Source organism: Schistocerca serialis, chromosome 3 (genome assembly GCF_023864345.2).
Source record: "Schistocerca serialis cubense isolate TAMUIC-IGC-003099 chromosome 3, iqSchSeri2.2, whole genome shotgun sequence".
NCBI lineage: Eukaryota > Metazoa > Arthropoda > Insecta > Orthoptera > Acrididae > Schistocerca > Schistocerca serialis.
The window spans coordinates 841,879,960-841,897,889 of NC_064640.1; the positions used below are offsets into that span (position 1 = coordinate 841,879,960).

Sequence of the window (17,930 nt, forward strand, 5' to 3'; positions counted from 1 at the left end):
TTGTATTCCTTTTTGCCTGTTTCACTTACTGCATTTTTATATTTTCTCCTTTCATCAATTAAATTCAATATTTCTAATCACTCAAATATGTTACATAGACAAATCTATGGCAAAAATGTAATTACTGCACATTAATTACTTTTTGGTATTGCAATTTTTTTTCCATCAGTGTATGTAAAGTTTTTAAAGTTCCTCAGGATGGTGAATGTAGAGAAAATACAAACCATGTGAGCTGATAGCCTATTAACAATGAAAGACAATCAAATAGTTTATTATAAGTAAGTTGAAAGTGGTGAATATAGAATGAAACACTTTAATTTTACTATAAGACATTTCTATTGAATCTGCTTTTGAAAGGAGTGAAAACTATATTTAAAAAAAAAATTAGAACATCAATGAAATCTAAGAGAATTTCAAAGTACCTCCTTCATCCTCAGAGTCAGACATGAATGTTTCTTGCATTGTTTCTGGAGCAACAACTCGATATTTCTCTTCGGTCAGCATGGCTGTAGCATTAGTAGGTATCACAGTCTCAGTCACAACTTTTAAGCTCTCCACAACGCTGATATATCCAAGCTTCTGTGCAATGGAAAGAGCTGTCTGCCCTTGCTGTGTAGTATGACAGACCAATTTAATTCACTGATGACTAATATTTTTATACATGTTTTAACTATATATGATTCATTTATAATTACTAACTAACTACTGATGTTAGTAACTCCAAAATAATCAAAATGCAAAACACTGAAGCTCCACTTCATGGCTTCACATCACATGAACTGAATGTCCACTGTAAATAATTTCCAAAAGTAGCATGGAAGAAACCCAGCCAGAAACTTCTAAAATGTTACAAATAATTAACCTATGTCTATCAAATACCTTGATAACTGAAATACTTCACATTTAAAACTATCCATACTGAATTATTACTTAATAATGATATAGAACTATACATATAATTTTAGAAGTAATAAATTGCTTTCTAAAGAAGTTACTTCCAATCATACCCATGCTCAGTTATCAAAGCTGGGTGAAACATGGTATTGTTGGGAAAGGACATATGTGGTGACAGTGAGTATGTATTACAGATTGAGATGTACACTTAATTTCAACTTACACTAGTGAGGATGTTTGGAGGTGCCTTATGATCCAGTAATATATTTACAATTGGGGCATGACCCTGTTGTGCAGCTTGGTGCAATGGAGTGTAACCAATACTGGTCGCAGCTGCCACATTTGCTTTGTGCTGTAGAAGGAAGCGAACCATGTTGCTTTGTCCAAAGTGGCTCGCGACATGAAGTGGTGTATATCCTGCCTGTAGAAATATGCAAGGAAGTCAGGTATTTTCAGTAATTAACTGATATAATATTATGTTGCATAACAAATATGTACATATACATAAATGAAAACATTACTTCATAAAGATATTTTCCAAGGTATTTCAAAAACAAAGGAAAGAAAATGAAACAAAAAAGCTATTTACTATATACTAAATTAGAAGGTGGAATAACATATGAGTTTCTATAGCTTCAGTTTTCACTGTATAGTAATGTGCAACAGTGGGACGCATACTTTCAGTCTTTGAACTATTTGTCATTAATTGTGCAGATGATTAGATACAAATTTTGTGTAGGACAGATCATAGGCAATTTGTAAGGCAACACAAAAGGTGTATAGCCTTACTGCAAAGACAATTGTTTTAAGAATGTTCAGTCAGTAGTATATGGCTGTCTGCAAGAACAATAAGAACTTTCATTAAGAATTACAGTGTCCAGAGTAAATACAAGAATACTGTTATACTTTTGAAATTATAGACAGATCATCAACCAACTTAATTTGAAACACTTATTATAATACAAAAGGAAATGATTAGCTACTCACAAAATCAGTGAGAGATAAGGTAACAAATGAATCACCATAATCTAAAACACAATTAAACAAATTTCATGGTAACGTATGAGTACAGTACCTTAAAACAAAAATCATTGTCAGTTAACTATAAAGCACAGTAATTGAAATATAATGTTAAATAACAATTATAATTAATTTAATAACATGCAAATAAGACAGACTGTTGACAAATGTGGGTAAAAGCAAAGGGAAATATGAACAGAAATTCAAATGACAAACTTCGTATGAACACAGAGAAAAATAATATAAATAACCTATTAAAATGCAAAGAAACTAAGCCAGGAAGGTCAGTGCTCAGTGCCAAGACTATAAGAAATGGAGCACTGGTTGTGCTGGGGAAGGGAGCAAGAAGGAAATGGTCACGAACCCTTTAAAAAAGTATCCCAGCATTTTGAAGAATAACGTTACAGAAACCATGGGAAATTCTAAACCAGGTCAGATGAATGGAAATCTCAACCTCACTCCTTCCAAATAAGAGTATCAAGTCTTAAACACTGCAGCACCTGGTAACATCAAATGAAATAGAGACACATTCCAAGTGGTGCTTTGTATCTCAGTCAGGATGGCTGACATAATGGGAGTGGTTTAATATCTACTTTTTGTTTTATTATTGTAATTTGGATTATTCTGAGAGAAAATGTTGCACATGAAAGATGTTAATATTGGAACTGAAATGGAAAAGTTAACTTTAATGAAGTATGTGAAGAATTGTCATAGGTTCTCTTAAGATATAAAAGTTTATACATGATTCACGTGTGTGCAACAGCTTTTGTCCACAGTGGATGACACATAATACCACATTTAGTTACATAATGTTAGAGTCAAGGTTTTATCAGCAACAAATGACACTCAATAAAAATGACATCAGCAGCAGCAACAGGAACAGGTGACACACTGACTGTTGTTAGGGAAGTCAGCTGCAGCGATGGACACCAAATGAATCAACAATTCATTGCAGAATTTTGCATAAGAAACAGGCAAAACTATATTGTAGCAGAACTAATGTCAACATTAAAATATGATACACTTGTAACATGAGAGATGAAACAGTGAAGGCGGCAGAGGATCAAATAGGTAAAAAGATGAGGGCTAGTAGAAATCCTTAGGTAATACAAGAGATACTGAATTTAATTGATGAAAGGAGAAAATATAAAAATGCAGTAAATGAAGCAGGCAAAAGGAAATACAAATGACTAAAATATTAAATGACAGGAAGTGCAAAATGGCTCAGCAGGAATGGTTAGAGGAAAAATGTAACGATTTAAAAGCATATATCACCAGGGCAAAGATACAGCACACACGAAAATTAAAGAGACTTTTGGAGAAAAGAGAACCACATGTATGAATATTAAAAGCTCAGATGGAAAACCAGTCCTAAGCAAAGAAAGGAAAGCAGAAAGGTGGAAGGAGTATACAGATGGTCTACACAAGGTAGATGTACTTGAGGGCAATATTATGGAAATGGAAGAGGATGTAGATGAAGATGAGATGGGAGATACAATACTGTGTGATGAATTTGACAGAGCACTGAAAGACCTATGTCGAAACAAGGCCACGGGAGTAGACAACATTCAGTTAGAACTGATAATCTTGGGAGAGCCAGCCCTGACAAAACTCTTCCACCTGGTGCGCAAGATGTATGAGACAGGTGAAATACCCTCAGCTCAGATTTCAAGAAGAATATAATAGTTCCAGTTCCAAAGAAAGCAGTTGCTGACTGGTGTGAAAAGTACCGAACAATCAGATTAATTAGTCATAGTTTCAAAATACTAACATAAATTCTTTACGAAAGAATGGAAGAACTGGTGGAAGCTGACCTTGGGGAAGATTAGTTTGGTCTCTAGAGGTATGTAGGAACATGCAAGGCAATACTGACCTTACAATTTCTCATAGAAGATAGGTTAACAAAAGGCAAACCTACAACCTATAGCATTTGTAGCCTTAGGGAAAGCTTTTGACAATGCTGACTGGAATAATCTCTTTCACATTCTAAATTTGGCAGGGGTAAAACACAGAAAGCAAAGGGCTATTTACAATTTGTACAGAAACCAGATGGCAGTTATAAAGAGTCGAGAGGCATTACAGGGAAGCAGTGGTTGACGCGGGAGTCAGACAGGGTTATAAACAACCCCAATGTTATTCAATCTGTGTATTGATTAAGCACTAAAGGAAACAAAAGAAAAATTTGGAGTAGGAATTAGCGTCCAGGGAAAAGAAATAAAAACTTTGAGGTTTTCTGACAACATTGTAATTCTGTCAGAGACGAAAAATGACCTGGAAGAGTAGTTGAATGGAATAGACAGTGTCTTCAAAGGAGGATATAAGAAGAATGTCAACAAAAGCAAAATGAGGATAATGGGATGTAGCTGAATTAAATCAGATGATGCTGAGGGAATAAGATTACGAAATCAGACACTTAGAGTAGTAGCTGAATTTCACTATTTGTCCAGCAAAATAACTGATGATGGTCGAAGTAGAGAGTATATAAAATGTAGACTGTCAATGGCAAGAAAATCATTTCTCAAGAAGTGAAATTGGTTAATGTTAAATATAGGTTTCAGTGTCAGGAAGTCTTTTCTGAAAGTGTTTGTATGGAGTGTGACCATGTATGGAAGTGTAACATGAATAATAAACAAGAAGAGAATTGAAGCATTTGAAATGTGGTGCTACAGAAGAATGTTGAAAATTAGATGGGTAGATCATGTAACTAATGAGGAGATACTGACTACAATTGGGGAGAAAAAAAATTGTGGCACAAACGGATTAGGAGAAGGGACTGGGTAGTAAAACACATTCCAAGGCATCAAGGGATCACCAATTTAGTACTGGAGGGAAATATGGGGTGTAAAAATCATAGAGAGTGATCAAGAGATGAATACAATAACCAGATTCAGAAGATGCAGTTTGCAGTAGTTATTTGGAGATGAAGAGGCTTGCACAGGATAGAGTAGCCTGGAGAACTGCATCAAACTAGTCTTTGGACTTAAGACGACAACAACAACAACAGAAACAAAACTAGCTATAGAAACAATAGCAACTAGTTATCCTCTAAACAGGTGGGTAATCAGTTTACCATTTTATCTGTATGATGATCTAATATTAGGCAACACCTGAGACTTATGAAGTCCTATTGGGAAAAGCACGCAGCTATAATTGAGAAAAACCATGATTTTTGGTATCCAAAGGTAGGAAAAAAATTAATATGGTTGTAAATGATTGCTGTATAAATGACGTGTAAAACAGTGAGTATGTATTAAGTGGGTAAGAAGAGATAAATATAAAGATGGCTAATGAGTTACCACAAATTTTTCTAAGTGCAGGACAAGCACTGAAAAAAATTATATATGTTTATAAGTTATACAGTTGCAAAATACTGACACAGTCCTGCAAATCTAAACATAAAGGAGGTGGGTCATAATATAAGTAGATAACTGAATCATGGGAGCATGCTATGGAGAGTATCAAGGTATGCCCTCTCAGTACTTTCATTTATTGACTACCCACGAAGCCATAAGGGAAGCATTCACTTGTTTTTATTTGTGTGCATTTATTTAACTGAAAATCACACTGAGAGAAATATGTGCAGCAATCAGTTTTCTGTACGCAAGAAGTATGAAAGTGACTAAAATTCATTAACACATCAGTGAAGTTTATGGAGAAAATGCTATGAGTGATGGAATGGTAAGAATATAAATTAGAGCATTTTAAGATGGCTGTTGTAATTTTCATAATGAAATGCGAAATGGGTGATCATTTGTCTTCACTGAAGACTCGGCGTAAAAAGTTGATGTAAAGCTTTGAACAGACAACATTACAGCTAGTGATTACCACTTGATATTGTACTCAAACAACATTTAGAGCAGCACTATAAAAAGTGATGGCATCAAAATGGCAGTTCAGCAGTGGACAGCAACTCATGTTGCACATTTATGAGAACAGAATTCAGAAGTTGGCAATTTGTTATAATGAGTACCTTAATACTGGTGAAAATTGTACTAAAATGAAGTTTTATGTAAAAATAAATTTCTTTTAAAAATGTCTTCATGTTTTTAAGATGAAAATGGTAATTACTTAAAAAATCTCAAAGTCTGACTAATGGAATATCATTTGGCATTATGAAATACCAATTTCGCACCACCATCAAGTATTATGTATCAGGTGACAAATAAATTTTACACAACTTATAAACTACATGTAAAGCCAAATCAAAACCATCCACAGGGCTCAGCCAGTTCAGTACTCCACACTGAGACTATATGACACTTTTAATTGCAATATCTGAACTGCTATCATTCTCATTTCATACAAATTTGTTTATTTTTACAGAATACTTGTAGACAGTTAGCACCAGTTACAGGTTTTTTTTTGGACGTATCATGGAATAATCAAATTTCACAAGTGATAATCTTACCTTTGTTGTTGTGTCAACTTCTGCTCCATTCTTTAACAGAATCGCTGCAACATTTACCCTGTCTTCCTGTGCACACAAGTGTAGTGGCGCCAGACCATTCTGAAATATAAGATAGCAGTGTTTTCAATATTATCTGTAAGATAGTAGAAACAGAATAATAGAGAAGTGATTACAAGTTATCAGTTTTTTTATAAATTACAGCCATGAGATGGAATTAGCGGTCAGTACTTTCTTACAGGGGTGAAATAATTAGGACTGCCAATAGATACACATAGAAGTACATGAGACCAGACTTGTTAATTCCTACCTTGGGGAGGAGAAAGGGATAAGTTGGTGAAGGAAACGAGAAGGGCAAGGCACTGAGACCTCAGAATGAGGAAAAGAGCAAACAGAGATGAAAGCAGAGGCATCATAGAGTGTAGTGGATCAAAGATAGTAAATTGGTAGGCATTGTGACATCTTCATTCCAGAGATAATTATAGGAAAGAGGGAGAAGTAAAGATGGGTTAAAGGAAGAAAAATGAAAAGTATAATGAGAAATAGGCGGAAAAAGGGATAAGAAGATAAATAAATAAGGGACAGAGAGGGAGAGGAGAATTAGCACAAAAAAGTTGATAACAATGAAAAAAGAGAGAGGGAACATGTCAACAGAGGTTAACTCTTCTACTCTTCTAGAATGTCAGGACACACGGTTATCTTGGAGGGTGGGCTCCTGTCTCTGGAGTTTGTGGAAATTAGTATCAGGTGGGAGGATCCAAATAACAGACTCTGTGGTCCTTAAGTCACATAACCACGTGCCAGGTTTCCCTGAGGGAGACAGGTATTGTGACCATTTGGGCACTTGGGCAGTTTAATGGCAGTATTCCCTATATAAAACATGGTGTGGCAGACATGAGATGGTGGATAAATGTCTCGTGTGACTTCTTGAGTTTGTCTTTCTCCGATATTGTAGGATTTACTGAAGGAGAGGCCCCTGTAGTGAGTGGCTGCTTGGCAGGTTTTACGGTGGGTATGATTGTATATGTAGGAACTTCGAGATAGGGATAAGGGTTCAGCACTTCCAAAATTCTACCGTATCAAAGACAAGTCAACTTTCAAAGCCACACATGCCATTTATCAACTAACTTGAGTCTCCTGCCTGGTGTTTTATATGGGAATAAACCCCACTGATCCGCTTGAGTACACAAATGGGTTCAGAAACGTGTGCATCAGGGAATGAGACTACCCTGTTGCTGAAGATGTTCCTCAGTGAGTGCTTGTGACACAATACAGGCTATTCACAGTTTGCCTGGAGATGGTGCCTCATCAGATATGTGCTCATGCCCCAACATCCTCTTGGAGTTAACCTATGTTAATACATTCCCTTTCTCTTTTTTCATTATTATAATATTTTCTCTCTTATTTATTTATTTTCTTATCCCTTTTCTCTCCTAGATCTTAATTACACTATTCAGTTATCTTCCTCTGATCCATCTTTGCTTCTCACTCCATCCTTATAATTAATGGACTGAAGCTGGCTCATTGTTTGCCAGTGTCTCATCTCTAACCTCCTACTCTATACAGTCCCTCTTCATTTTTGTCTGCCCTTATCCTCATGCCAGGTGGGACACTCTCACATTGGGTTCTGACTGATGTGCACTCACTTTTTAACCTTTTTGATCTACCCCTTTCTCCTTCTTGAGGAAGGAACAGATTCTAAAAGATGAGACAGTATCATGTACTTTTATACATAGCTATTGGCAATACTAAATATTTGTCCTTTGGAACGTAAATACCAGACATTGATTGTTTCTTATAATTTTTATAGTTTTCTTGAGTGAATTTTCGTTTTGATGAAACTACATTTGGTTGGTTTTGAACTGGTATTTTACATGAAATACTAAATGCATCACATATTATAAGAATATTATAAGGATAAAAACTTAAATATTAATATTGTGACTGTACCTTTGCCTTATGGTTGGTATCAGCCTGATGTTCTATTAGCAGAGTGGACATGTCTGTATGTCCTTCCTGTGAGCTCAGATGCAAAGGAGTGAATCCAGCTTTTGATTCTGCATTTGCTTTTGCACCATACTCGAGCAAAGTGGTAGCAATATCCATCTGCAATAACAGACACAAAATTTAAAGTCTCTACTACACTGATTCCATTTTCATATTTTTTTAAATGCTATTGGAAGTGCAATGAATCAAATATTAGTATTTTTAATGCATTTTAGACCAAACACAAGCATAGCTTTGGACTTAACTTCGTGTCAAAAAGATCTTGCCCAAGTATAGGTTGGGTCACAATTTTCTCAAAGTGCAAGCCCTCTATCATTTGAAAACTGGGCATATTGTAAATGAGAACTGGACATCTCAGTACCTGTCATCTGTCTGGTGCTGCCTTGTGTTGCCAATTTCTAAAAATTATTTTGAAAGAAACATTAGCAAATGTAACACCTGCTATTGTGAACAGCTAAGCCAATACAATCACATTGACGTAATTTTGTACGTTACTCATTAGATTTCACAGTTTCTGCAACAAATACATCATGTTTGTTGAGTGAGTAAGAAAATTTGGACTTTCACGAAGAAGAAATTGCTCAGTAACTCATCTCACACTTGTTTCTGGAAGGATAATTAGAATTACTCATTAATTTAGCTTGCATTATTTTTAAATTTAATTATTCTGTACACCATCATTTTTTAAAAATTTGTAACCTATCAAAGAACTAAAATAGATATGAAAAATAAATCTTGACATTTGGTATTTTTTAATATGTATTACTTTTGAAGATACATCAATTACATATGTGCCAGAAACACTGTATATAACAGCATAAATGACTCATTTCCAAAGCCCAATATTCTTCTCCATAGGGTTAAGGACAGAGGTGAATGATGAAGATGGGATCTATCAGCTTCCGAGAGCTATGTACTTAGTTTGCATGCAAGTTAATCTCTGCCGAACAGTGACCATATCAATACATTATTAAGTAACGTTTTTTTATTTGTTGGTTTTGCTCCTGAAATATATTTGGATTGTTCCATATTTCTGAGTAAAAGAAAAAAAAATGTTAAGGGAAGATCTCTCTTAATGATTAATAACATTATTAAGAATTTTTACAGTGTGAAAATTAAACAGTTAGTAATTTTGATGGTGTTAGTTAGAAGATTGCAAATATAACACTAGTAAATAAAATATTATCAAAGGTAACTGGAACAGTCTGTGCACAACATATTCCTTCACTGTCTACCACAATCATCAATATCTGCTGTGTATATTATCACTTTGCATATAAGTTTTCTAGACTGGCTAAAAACAGACATCAAATGAAGCCCTGGTACTGTTCTGAATGCATTTGAAGACATTACCAAAAAAGTGAAACAGCAGGCCAACAAAAACAGCAGCCTGGTAAATGCTTGTTTTATGGAGTTCTCTCAACTGATCTAGGGTCAACTATTAAAGATACTCCTCACAACTCACAAATATGGGACTAAATCAACAATCTGTACGAACTTCTCACAAAATAATTTACAGTGTAATGAACATCTACTAGTATTCATAATCTGGATGTATTTCTTATTAATCCAAGGGTTGTATTACAGACCAAAATGAAAAGAGAAAATCTACAATTTTGATAATAAGAAAACAATATCATCAAATAATGAAGAGATGGGTGGGTGAATTACAATCAAATGGCCCAGAACAAAGTAACCACAGTGCTGGAACATTGAATTAGTAAATTTTTCTTCTAGTAATATGCCAAAGAAGTGACTCCTCTGAGAGGATATTTGAAATAGATATAGAAGAAGACAGATTATGATAAAATCATAGATAATATGATACAGGCATGAAACTAGCAAAACTTCAATGAAATACAGAAGTCAACAGCCAAAATATTAATAAATGCCTTAACATCATTCAGTATGAAGCAATTATAATCAGTTTATTTATTTTACTTTATTCATTCCTTATCCATCTGTAGACATTAAATATAGTATGTCTCTAGTCCAAATGTACATACAAATTTTATGTGAAATCATTACAAGGAAATAGAACATACAAATTTATATATAAAATTATATGCACTGAATAATACAAAGAGGTACAATGCATAGTAATACGAATTCAGAAGAAAAAGGCAAAAAACTTTTACAAAGCATTTATGACTGAGCTACAGATATGTCAGTCTCCAAGTTTATGCTTCAGGAAAAGAAATGGAGAACCAGCATTGAACAACACAGAAAACTGTGAACTGCCAGCTAACTATTTTAAAAAACTGCTCACCTGTGAAGAACCAAAGGAAGTCTGACCTTACTATAATCTGAAATCTATGTTGTACCATCTTCACCCTCTAGTTTCAAAGAAACATAAGAGATTATCAGAAAATTAAAAAGTCATCTAGTATGTAAAAAACTGGTATATTTGTGGGAATGTGGAAAACAGCATGTGAAAATCTAAAAAAGATCTTACACAACATAATTCTAAATATTTGGGATACATAAGAAATACAGGAAGAATGGAAAAGCAAACTGATAACATACAGGGGAATATCAGAGAGGTTTCTAAAAGGGAAGATTGTATGTGGAACAAATCTTCAATTTCAGATCAATAATACTGCACTACATAATGTCATCACCTTTGTGGATTTAAAAAAAAGAAAGAAAGAAAGAAAGAAAGAAAGAAAGAAAAATTTGTAATTCTATCAACATAGCAATGCTGTTCTCTACACTAAAAGACTTTGTATTAGATAATAAAGTACTGAATTTGATTAAACACTCTCTCATGAACATGAAATGAAAAGGTAAATTACAAGGTCAAATTTGGGGAATGTTTGAAATCAGAACAGGAGTCTGACAGTGGGAAGGACTTTCCCTTGTACTCTTTAATAGTGTTTTGGAAAAAATCATTAGAGAATAGGGAAGCATATCACAAAAAGCTGGAATAAATCTGCAGATAAAACTAAGAACAAAACACAAAGGAAACAAAATTAACAGCCCGGCCTCTGATCTTGTACCTCTACCAAAGATATAGAACCAGCCACACACAAATAAACCTTCTTGGAAGAATATTGGAGAAAGCAAGGCCACAAATCTTGGCATCCAGGACAAAATACATGAGAAATATGTGGGTTCTCTGAATTATTTAAAAAAGATTTTGGGACAATTAACTATGTTCAAAATTTTAAGTACCCATGATAAATAATTAAAATGAATGGAATGACCAGAAAACCAGACAGTACTAGATAACCACAGTCATCAACAATAAAAAAAATCATTCTCCTTTAATGTGAAAATTAGAAACCATGAAACAGTTGTAAAGCATGTGTGCTCTATACAGCAGAGTGCACTGCCATGATTAAAGCCAAAGAAGGCTAACAAGGGAACCTCCCCATCACACCCCCCTCAGATTTAGTTATAAGTTGGCACAGTGGATAGATCTTGAAAAACTGAACACAGACCAATCGAGAAAACAGGAAGAAGTTTTGTGGAACTATGAAAAAAATAAGCAAAAGATACAAACTGAGTAGTCCATGTGCAAGACAGGCAACATCAAGGCTAATGTGAGATCAGGAGCGCCGTGGTCCCGTGGTTAGCGTGAGCAGTTGCGGAATGAGAGGTCCTTGGTTCAAGTCTTCCCTCGAGTGAAAATTTTACTTTTTTTATTTTCGCAAAGTTATGATCTGTCCGTTCGTTCATTGACGTCTCTGTTCACAGTAATAAGTTTAGTGTCTGTGTTTTGCGATCGCACTAAAAAACCGTGCGATTAGTAGATGAAAGGACGTGCCTCTCCAATGGTAACCGAATACATTTGATCGCAAGGTCATAGCTCAACCGATTCCTCCACAGGAAAACACGTCTGATGTATTCTATTCGACACTGGTGACGGCATGTGCGTCACATGACATGAATATGTTGTCGACCCACCTAACTTGTACACTTGGCGAATGGGTAAAAATATTCTTCTACCTTGCCCGATTTAAGTTTTCTTGTGGATGTGATAACCACTCCCAAAAAAGTGATCGCATCGGACGGACAGATAATAATTGTCTGAAAATAAAAAATTAAACTTTTCACTTGAGGGAAGACTTGAACCAAGGGCCTCTCGTTCAGCAGCTGCTCACGCTAACCATGGGACCACGGCACTCCTGAGCTCACATTAGCCTTGATGTTGCCTGTCCTGTGCATGGACTACTCAGTTTGTATATTTTGCTTTTTTCTCATAGTTCCACACAACTTCTTCCTGTTTTCTCGATTGATCTGTGTATAGTTTTTCAAAGCCTGTCCACTGTGCCAACTTATAACTAAATCTGAGGGGGGTGCGATGGGGATGTTCCCTTGTAAGTAGGATTTATCACTACAATAACAGTTCTGTCCTTCTTTCTGCCAGAACCTTGAAAACAAATGTATATCAAAAATTTAATGTATTTGTAAAACAGTGAATTGAGGTATAATGATTGTTAAATAATAAGTTCATGTCATAAGTTTAATGTCAAGGTGCCCAGTTACATTGCAAAATTACATCAGCAAGAGCAAAAAAGAGGAAATCACAAAAGAAACTAGTCGTAAAAACTTCCTTCAAATTCCATTTATGATCTTGTACCTCTACCAAAGATATAGAACCAGCCAACACACTAATAAACCTCCTTGGAAGAATATTGGAAATGCAAGGCCACAAATCTTGGCATCCAGGACAAAATACATGACAAATATGTGGGATATAGACTTCATTTTTGATATTACCACAGAGACAAATGTCCAGTGACCCCAAAACATGTGAATGTGCAGCCCAACTGACAACACCTCTGTGTCTTATCCTCCAGCAACTAGGAAAGGACTGGGTGAGTGCTTTCCTAGCTGCAAGCATCTAGAGAACTGGCTACCCATCAGGTTGGTACCACATACATGTATGTTCTTCAAGTGGTACCTCCTCTAGGCAAGCCAATAGCACTTTGTCATGAAACTATATCTTTTATGGTTTCTTCAAGAAATTAAGGTCCAATCACTGTCTCCAGTAATCCTACACCACATTTTCACACTCCAATGTTTCTGACTTTCAACCTGCTTCAGCCAGTAAATTTTCAGTTGTGGCCCAATACTGCATACTTCTTACATTCGGCTTTCCAAGCTTTGTAATATGAAAAATAATTCTCTGAAGAAAGAATCTATTACTGTGACAGTACATCAGAATTGAGTGACAGAATTCGATATGTCTTCTGCAATCCCTCTGGTTAATCTGTTGGTCAAGAGGAACATGATATGGATGAAAGGCATTTGCACACAAAATTTGAAAAATGCTATTTAACTTGTTTCAGAGGCATTCATAATTACACTGGAGCTAGCATTTGATTTATGAGCACCACAGCCATAAAACCTATTTCGCTCACTCCAGTTGTTGGAGGTTTGCTCTTTACCCTATGCACAGTATTCCAGTGCCCTTAAAATAATAATTCTTTTGCACATGTGCTGAACTGTCACTCCTGGTTGACACCATTTGACAGGATACTTTTATGCACACAACTCAACTGTTCTTTTTAGATTCCTTCTGCATTCTCCATAAAACAGTAATATATCTAGTTTCTCTTGGTTTGTGAAAGACATTTATTTCCTTCAAACTAATTGGTACTCAACTACATGCAAACAACACAGACAGAATGAAAACTACATTTCCTCTGAACCCCTTTTATACCAGTCTTGTGGTGTTGCAACACTCTGTCCCCTGCTTCTGTGACATGACGTATTTCCTTATTTGGTATGGAATCATGAACTCCCACATAAGACAGCAATTAGATCCATGTTGAAAACAGATAAATTCTAATTTCTAAATATTATTATACCTCCAAAATTAGGAAAATGATTTCAGTTGAAATCATATATTTTAGAACTACAATACTGGCAGCAGAAATTACTATATTTTCATATGAAAAAGTGAAGTTAACAGCAATATCTCCATAATTAATACAGATATGAAAACAGACTTTAGTGAAGCCTTTCTCATAATTCATCTGGGTGAAAGTAGAATTATGATATCTTAAATGATTCCACATATATTTGAGCTGAACAACTTAGATGAATCATCCAGTACAACAGGAATTTAAGAACAACTTAGTCATAATAGCAACAATGGGAACATAATTAAATTTGTCACTACTCCCCCATCTGCTTCTATTACAAGAGAGAAATTTCAAACAAAGTACTAATATAGCTATCTATTTTGAGCATTTTATACCTGATTCTTCCTTGCTGCTATATGAAGAGGTGTGTGGCCATTCTTAGCTGTGGCATGTGGAGAGGCTCCCTTGTCGAGCAACAAAAGGGCAACATTTTGATGGTCATAGTGACTAGCCACATGCAAAGGTGTAACACCATTCTAAGAACAATAAAAACAGAAAACATTAGACACTAATGTATGTATTAGTGATACATTTTAACATTTCAGATCCACTTTTTTAAATAAAATAATGGAACTTCTTGCTGCAACAGAAGAATTTGTTTCAGTCCAACCCCACTTGAGAACACAATTAACATTACAAATTTGATAAACAAGCACAAAATATTTATATTTAAAAGTGGCTTGAAATGACCATTTCATTCCAGTTACAGCTTTAGATATTAAGAATGTAGAATACTTATAGTGAAAGAAAAGGGAAAAGATACAACCTTCTATGAAAGTGAATTCTGTTTCACTAGTATAATAAATAAAACTAAAAAGCTAAAAATCGCACATGATTTAATCTCACTATAACCTGAATGGCTGTAATATAGAAAAAGAGCAGAGGAAGTGTTTTATCAAAAATAAACTTTTGAATATCTTCAACTGGCTTCTCTGTCAGTGTTTGTCAGAACATGTCAGCAATAACAAAAATAAAGTGAATACTTTCTTGACGTTCTGCTAATATTACTTATCCTCACTTACTTACAAACTGATTTTCTTCTTCTTGGAACATCGTGAGGTGACAATTGAATGTCACAAATATAGATCAAATAATGTGCACTTGCTGAGATTGTAATAACACAGATATAAGGTTCTTAACTTGTGATGAGTTGTATTTAAAATCAATCAACAAATTACTTACATTTAAAAATAAATAATACAGTTTAATTTAATATTCTAATTTGTTTCTCTAACAAATGCCTAAATTAAACCCATCTTAAGAGAGGAGGAAAAGGAAACAATGATCACTGATTTGGAAATGCACTTGTGTTCTACATCAGATGTCTGTTGATTTCAAGTATTTCCAGTACTGTCATCTTTCTACTTTTATTAACAGTGTGTAGAATATTATAATGTATATGTATGAATTGATTTTCTGGTAAAATATGTTCCACAAAGATCAGATATGTCTTGGGCTACTAGAATACAAGATACGTTTGAGACCAATGAACACAGATATAACCTTCACAGAACTAGTTGTATTATTGTTCACTAACAGTTGATAGGATGTACATGAAGATAAAATGGGAGATATGATACTGTGTGAAGAGTTTGACAGAGCACTGAAAGACCTAAGCCGAAACAAGGCCCCGGGAGTAGACAACATTCCATTAGAACTACTGATAGCCTTGGGAGAGCCAGCCCTGATAAAACTCTACCACCTGGTGAGCATGATGTATGAGACAGGCGAAATACCCTCAGACTTCAAGAAGAATATAATACTTCCAATCCCAAAGAAAGCAGGTGTTGACAGATGTGAAAATTACCAAACTATCAGTTTAATAAGCCATGGCTGCAAAATACTAACACGAATCCTTTATAAATGAATGGAAACACTGGTAGAAGCCAACCTCGGGGAAGATCACTTTGGATTCCATAGAAATGTTGGAACACATGAGGCAATACTGACCCTATGACTTATCTTAGAAAATAGATTAAGGAAAGGCAAACCTATGTTTCTAGCATTTGTAGACTTAGAGAAAGCTTTTGACAATGTTGACTGGAATACCCTCTTCCAAATTCTGAAGGTGGCAGCAGTAAAATACAGGGAGTCAAAAGCCTATTTACAATTTGTACAGAAACCAGATGGCAGTTATAAGAGTCGAGGGGCATGAAAGGGAAGCAGTGGTTGGGAAGGGAGTGAGACAGGGTTGTAGCCTCTCCCTGGTGTTATTAAAGCTGTATATTGAGCAAGCAGTAAAGGAAACAAAAGAAAAATTCAGAGTAGGAATTAAAATCCATGGAGCAGAAATAAAAACTTTGAGGTTCGCCGATGACATTGTAATTCTATCAGAGACAGCAAAGGACCTGGAAGAGCAGCTGAACGGAATGGACAGTGTCTTGAAAGGAGGATATAAAATGAACATCAAGAAAAGCAAATTGAGGATAATGGAATGGAGTCGACTTAAATCGGTTGATGCTGAGGGTATTAGATTAGGAAATGAGACGCTTAAAGTAGTAAATGAGTTTTGCTATTGGGAGAGAAAAATAACTGATGATGGTTGAAGTAGAGAGGACATACAATGTAGACTGGCAATGGCAAGGAAAGCATTTCTGAAGAAGAGAAATTTGTTAACATTGAGTATAGATTTAAGTGTCAGGAAATCATTACTGAAAGTATTTGTATGGAGTGTGGCCATGTAGGGAAGTGAAATGTGACAATAAATAGTTTGGACAAGAAGAAAATAGAAGCTTTCAAAATGTGGTGCTACATAATAATGCTGAAGATTAGATGGGTAGATCACATAACTAATGAGGAGGTACTGAATAGAATTAGGGAGAAGAAAAATTTGTGGCACACCTTGACTAGAAGAAGGGATCAGTTGGTAGGACATGTTCTGAGGCATCAAGGGATCACAAATTTAGTATTGGAGGGCAGCGTGGAGGGTAAAAATCATGGAGGGAGATGAAGAGATGAATACACTAAGCAGATTCAGAAGGATGTAAGTTGCAGTAGGTGCTGGGAGATGAAGAAGCTTGCACAAGATAGAGTAGCATGGAGAGTTGCATCAAACCAGTCTCTGGACTGAAGACCACAACAACAACAATAATTCTAAATAGTGATTTATTATACAGTGAAATACAAAGTTTAAAAATAAGTCACAAAGATGAAATATTTAATGGTAAACATCCAAAGACATTCAAGGTGGAATGAAAATGTAAATATAGTTGTGCAGAAGCTAGATGTCATGATGTGATTCATTGGAAGAATTCTGTGGTAGTGTTATTAATCCACAAAGCAAGCTAATTACAAAGCCATATCTAACATCTACATGAGGATCATTTCTAAGTTTGGAACAGTCACAAAGATGGGTTAATGTAAGATATAGTGAAACTTCATAGAAAAGCAGTAAGATTCTTGTTTAATCAGACTTAAAATCTGACACAAAAAGCAACAGAATGTAGGAGGAAACAAACACGCATGAAAAAAAGTTTTGCATCACCTTGATTTTCAGAGTTCTGAAAACTGTACAGAAAATTGGAATAGAGATCAACATAAACATCATTTCCACCCTTTTTATTACTCTTGAAAACCACACATTGCATGTTGTACCACCATACAGCAAGACATTCAGAGGTGGTGGTCCAGACTGCTATACACACCAGTACCTCTAATACCCAGTAGCATGTCCTCTTTCATTGATGCATGCCTGTATTCATTGTAGCATATTATCCACAAGTTCATCA

General features: G+C 35.2%; 1 protein-coding gene across 1 annotated transcript in view; it reads right to left on the reverse strand.

Annotated features, from left to right (window-relative positions):
* Positions 1 to 17,930, reverse strand: part of LOC126471256 (ankyrin-3-like) — a 636,759-nt gene that overhangs the window by 215,206 nt on the left and 403,623 nt on the right. Inside the window, exons 12-16 of the mRNA XM_050099375.1 lie at positions 14,538 to 14,678; positions 8,270 to 8,425; positions 6,323 to 6,421; positions 1,118 to 1,315; positions 423 to 609 (exon numbers count right to left, since the gene is read on the reverse strand). Coding sequence (XP_049955332.1) covers positions 423 to 609; positions 1,118 to 1,315; positions 6,323 to 6,421; positions 8,270 to 8,425; positions 14,538 to 14,678 — 781 coding nt within the window. The remainder of the gene's footprint in view (positions 1 to 422; positions 610 to 1,117; positions 1,316 to 6,322; positions 6,422 to 8,269; positions 8,426 to 14,537; positions 14,679 to 17,930) is intronic.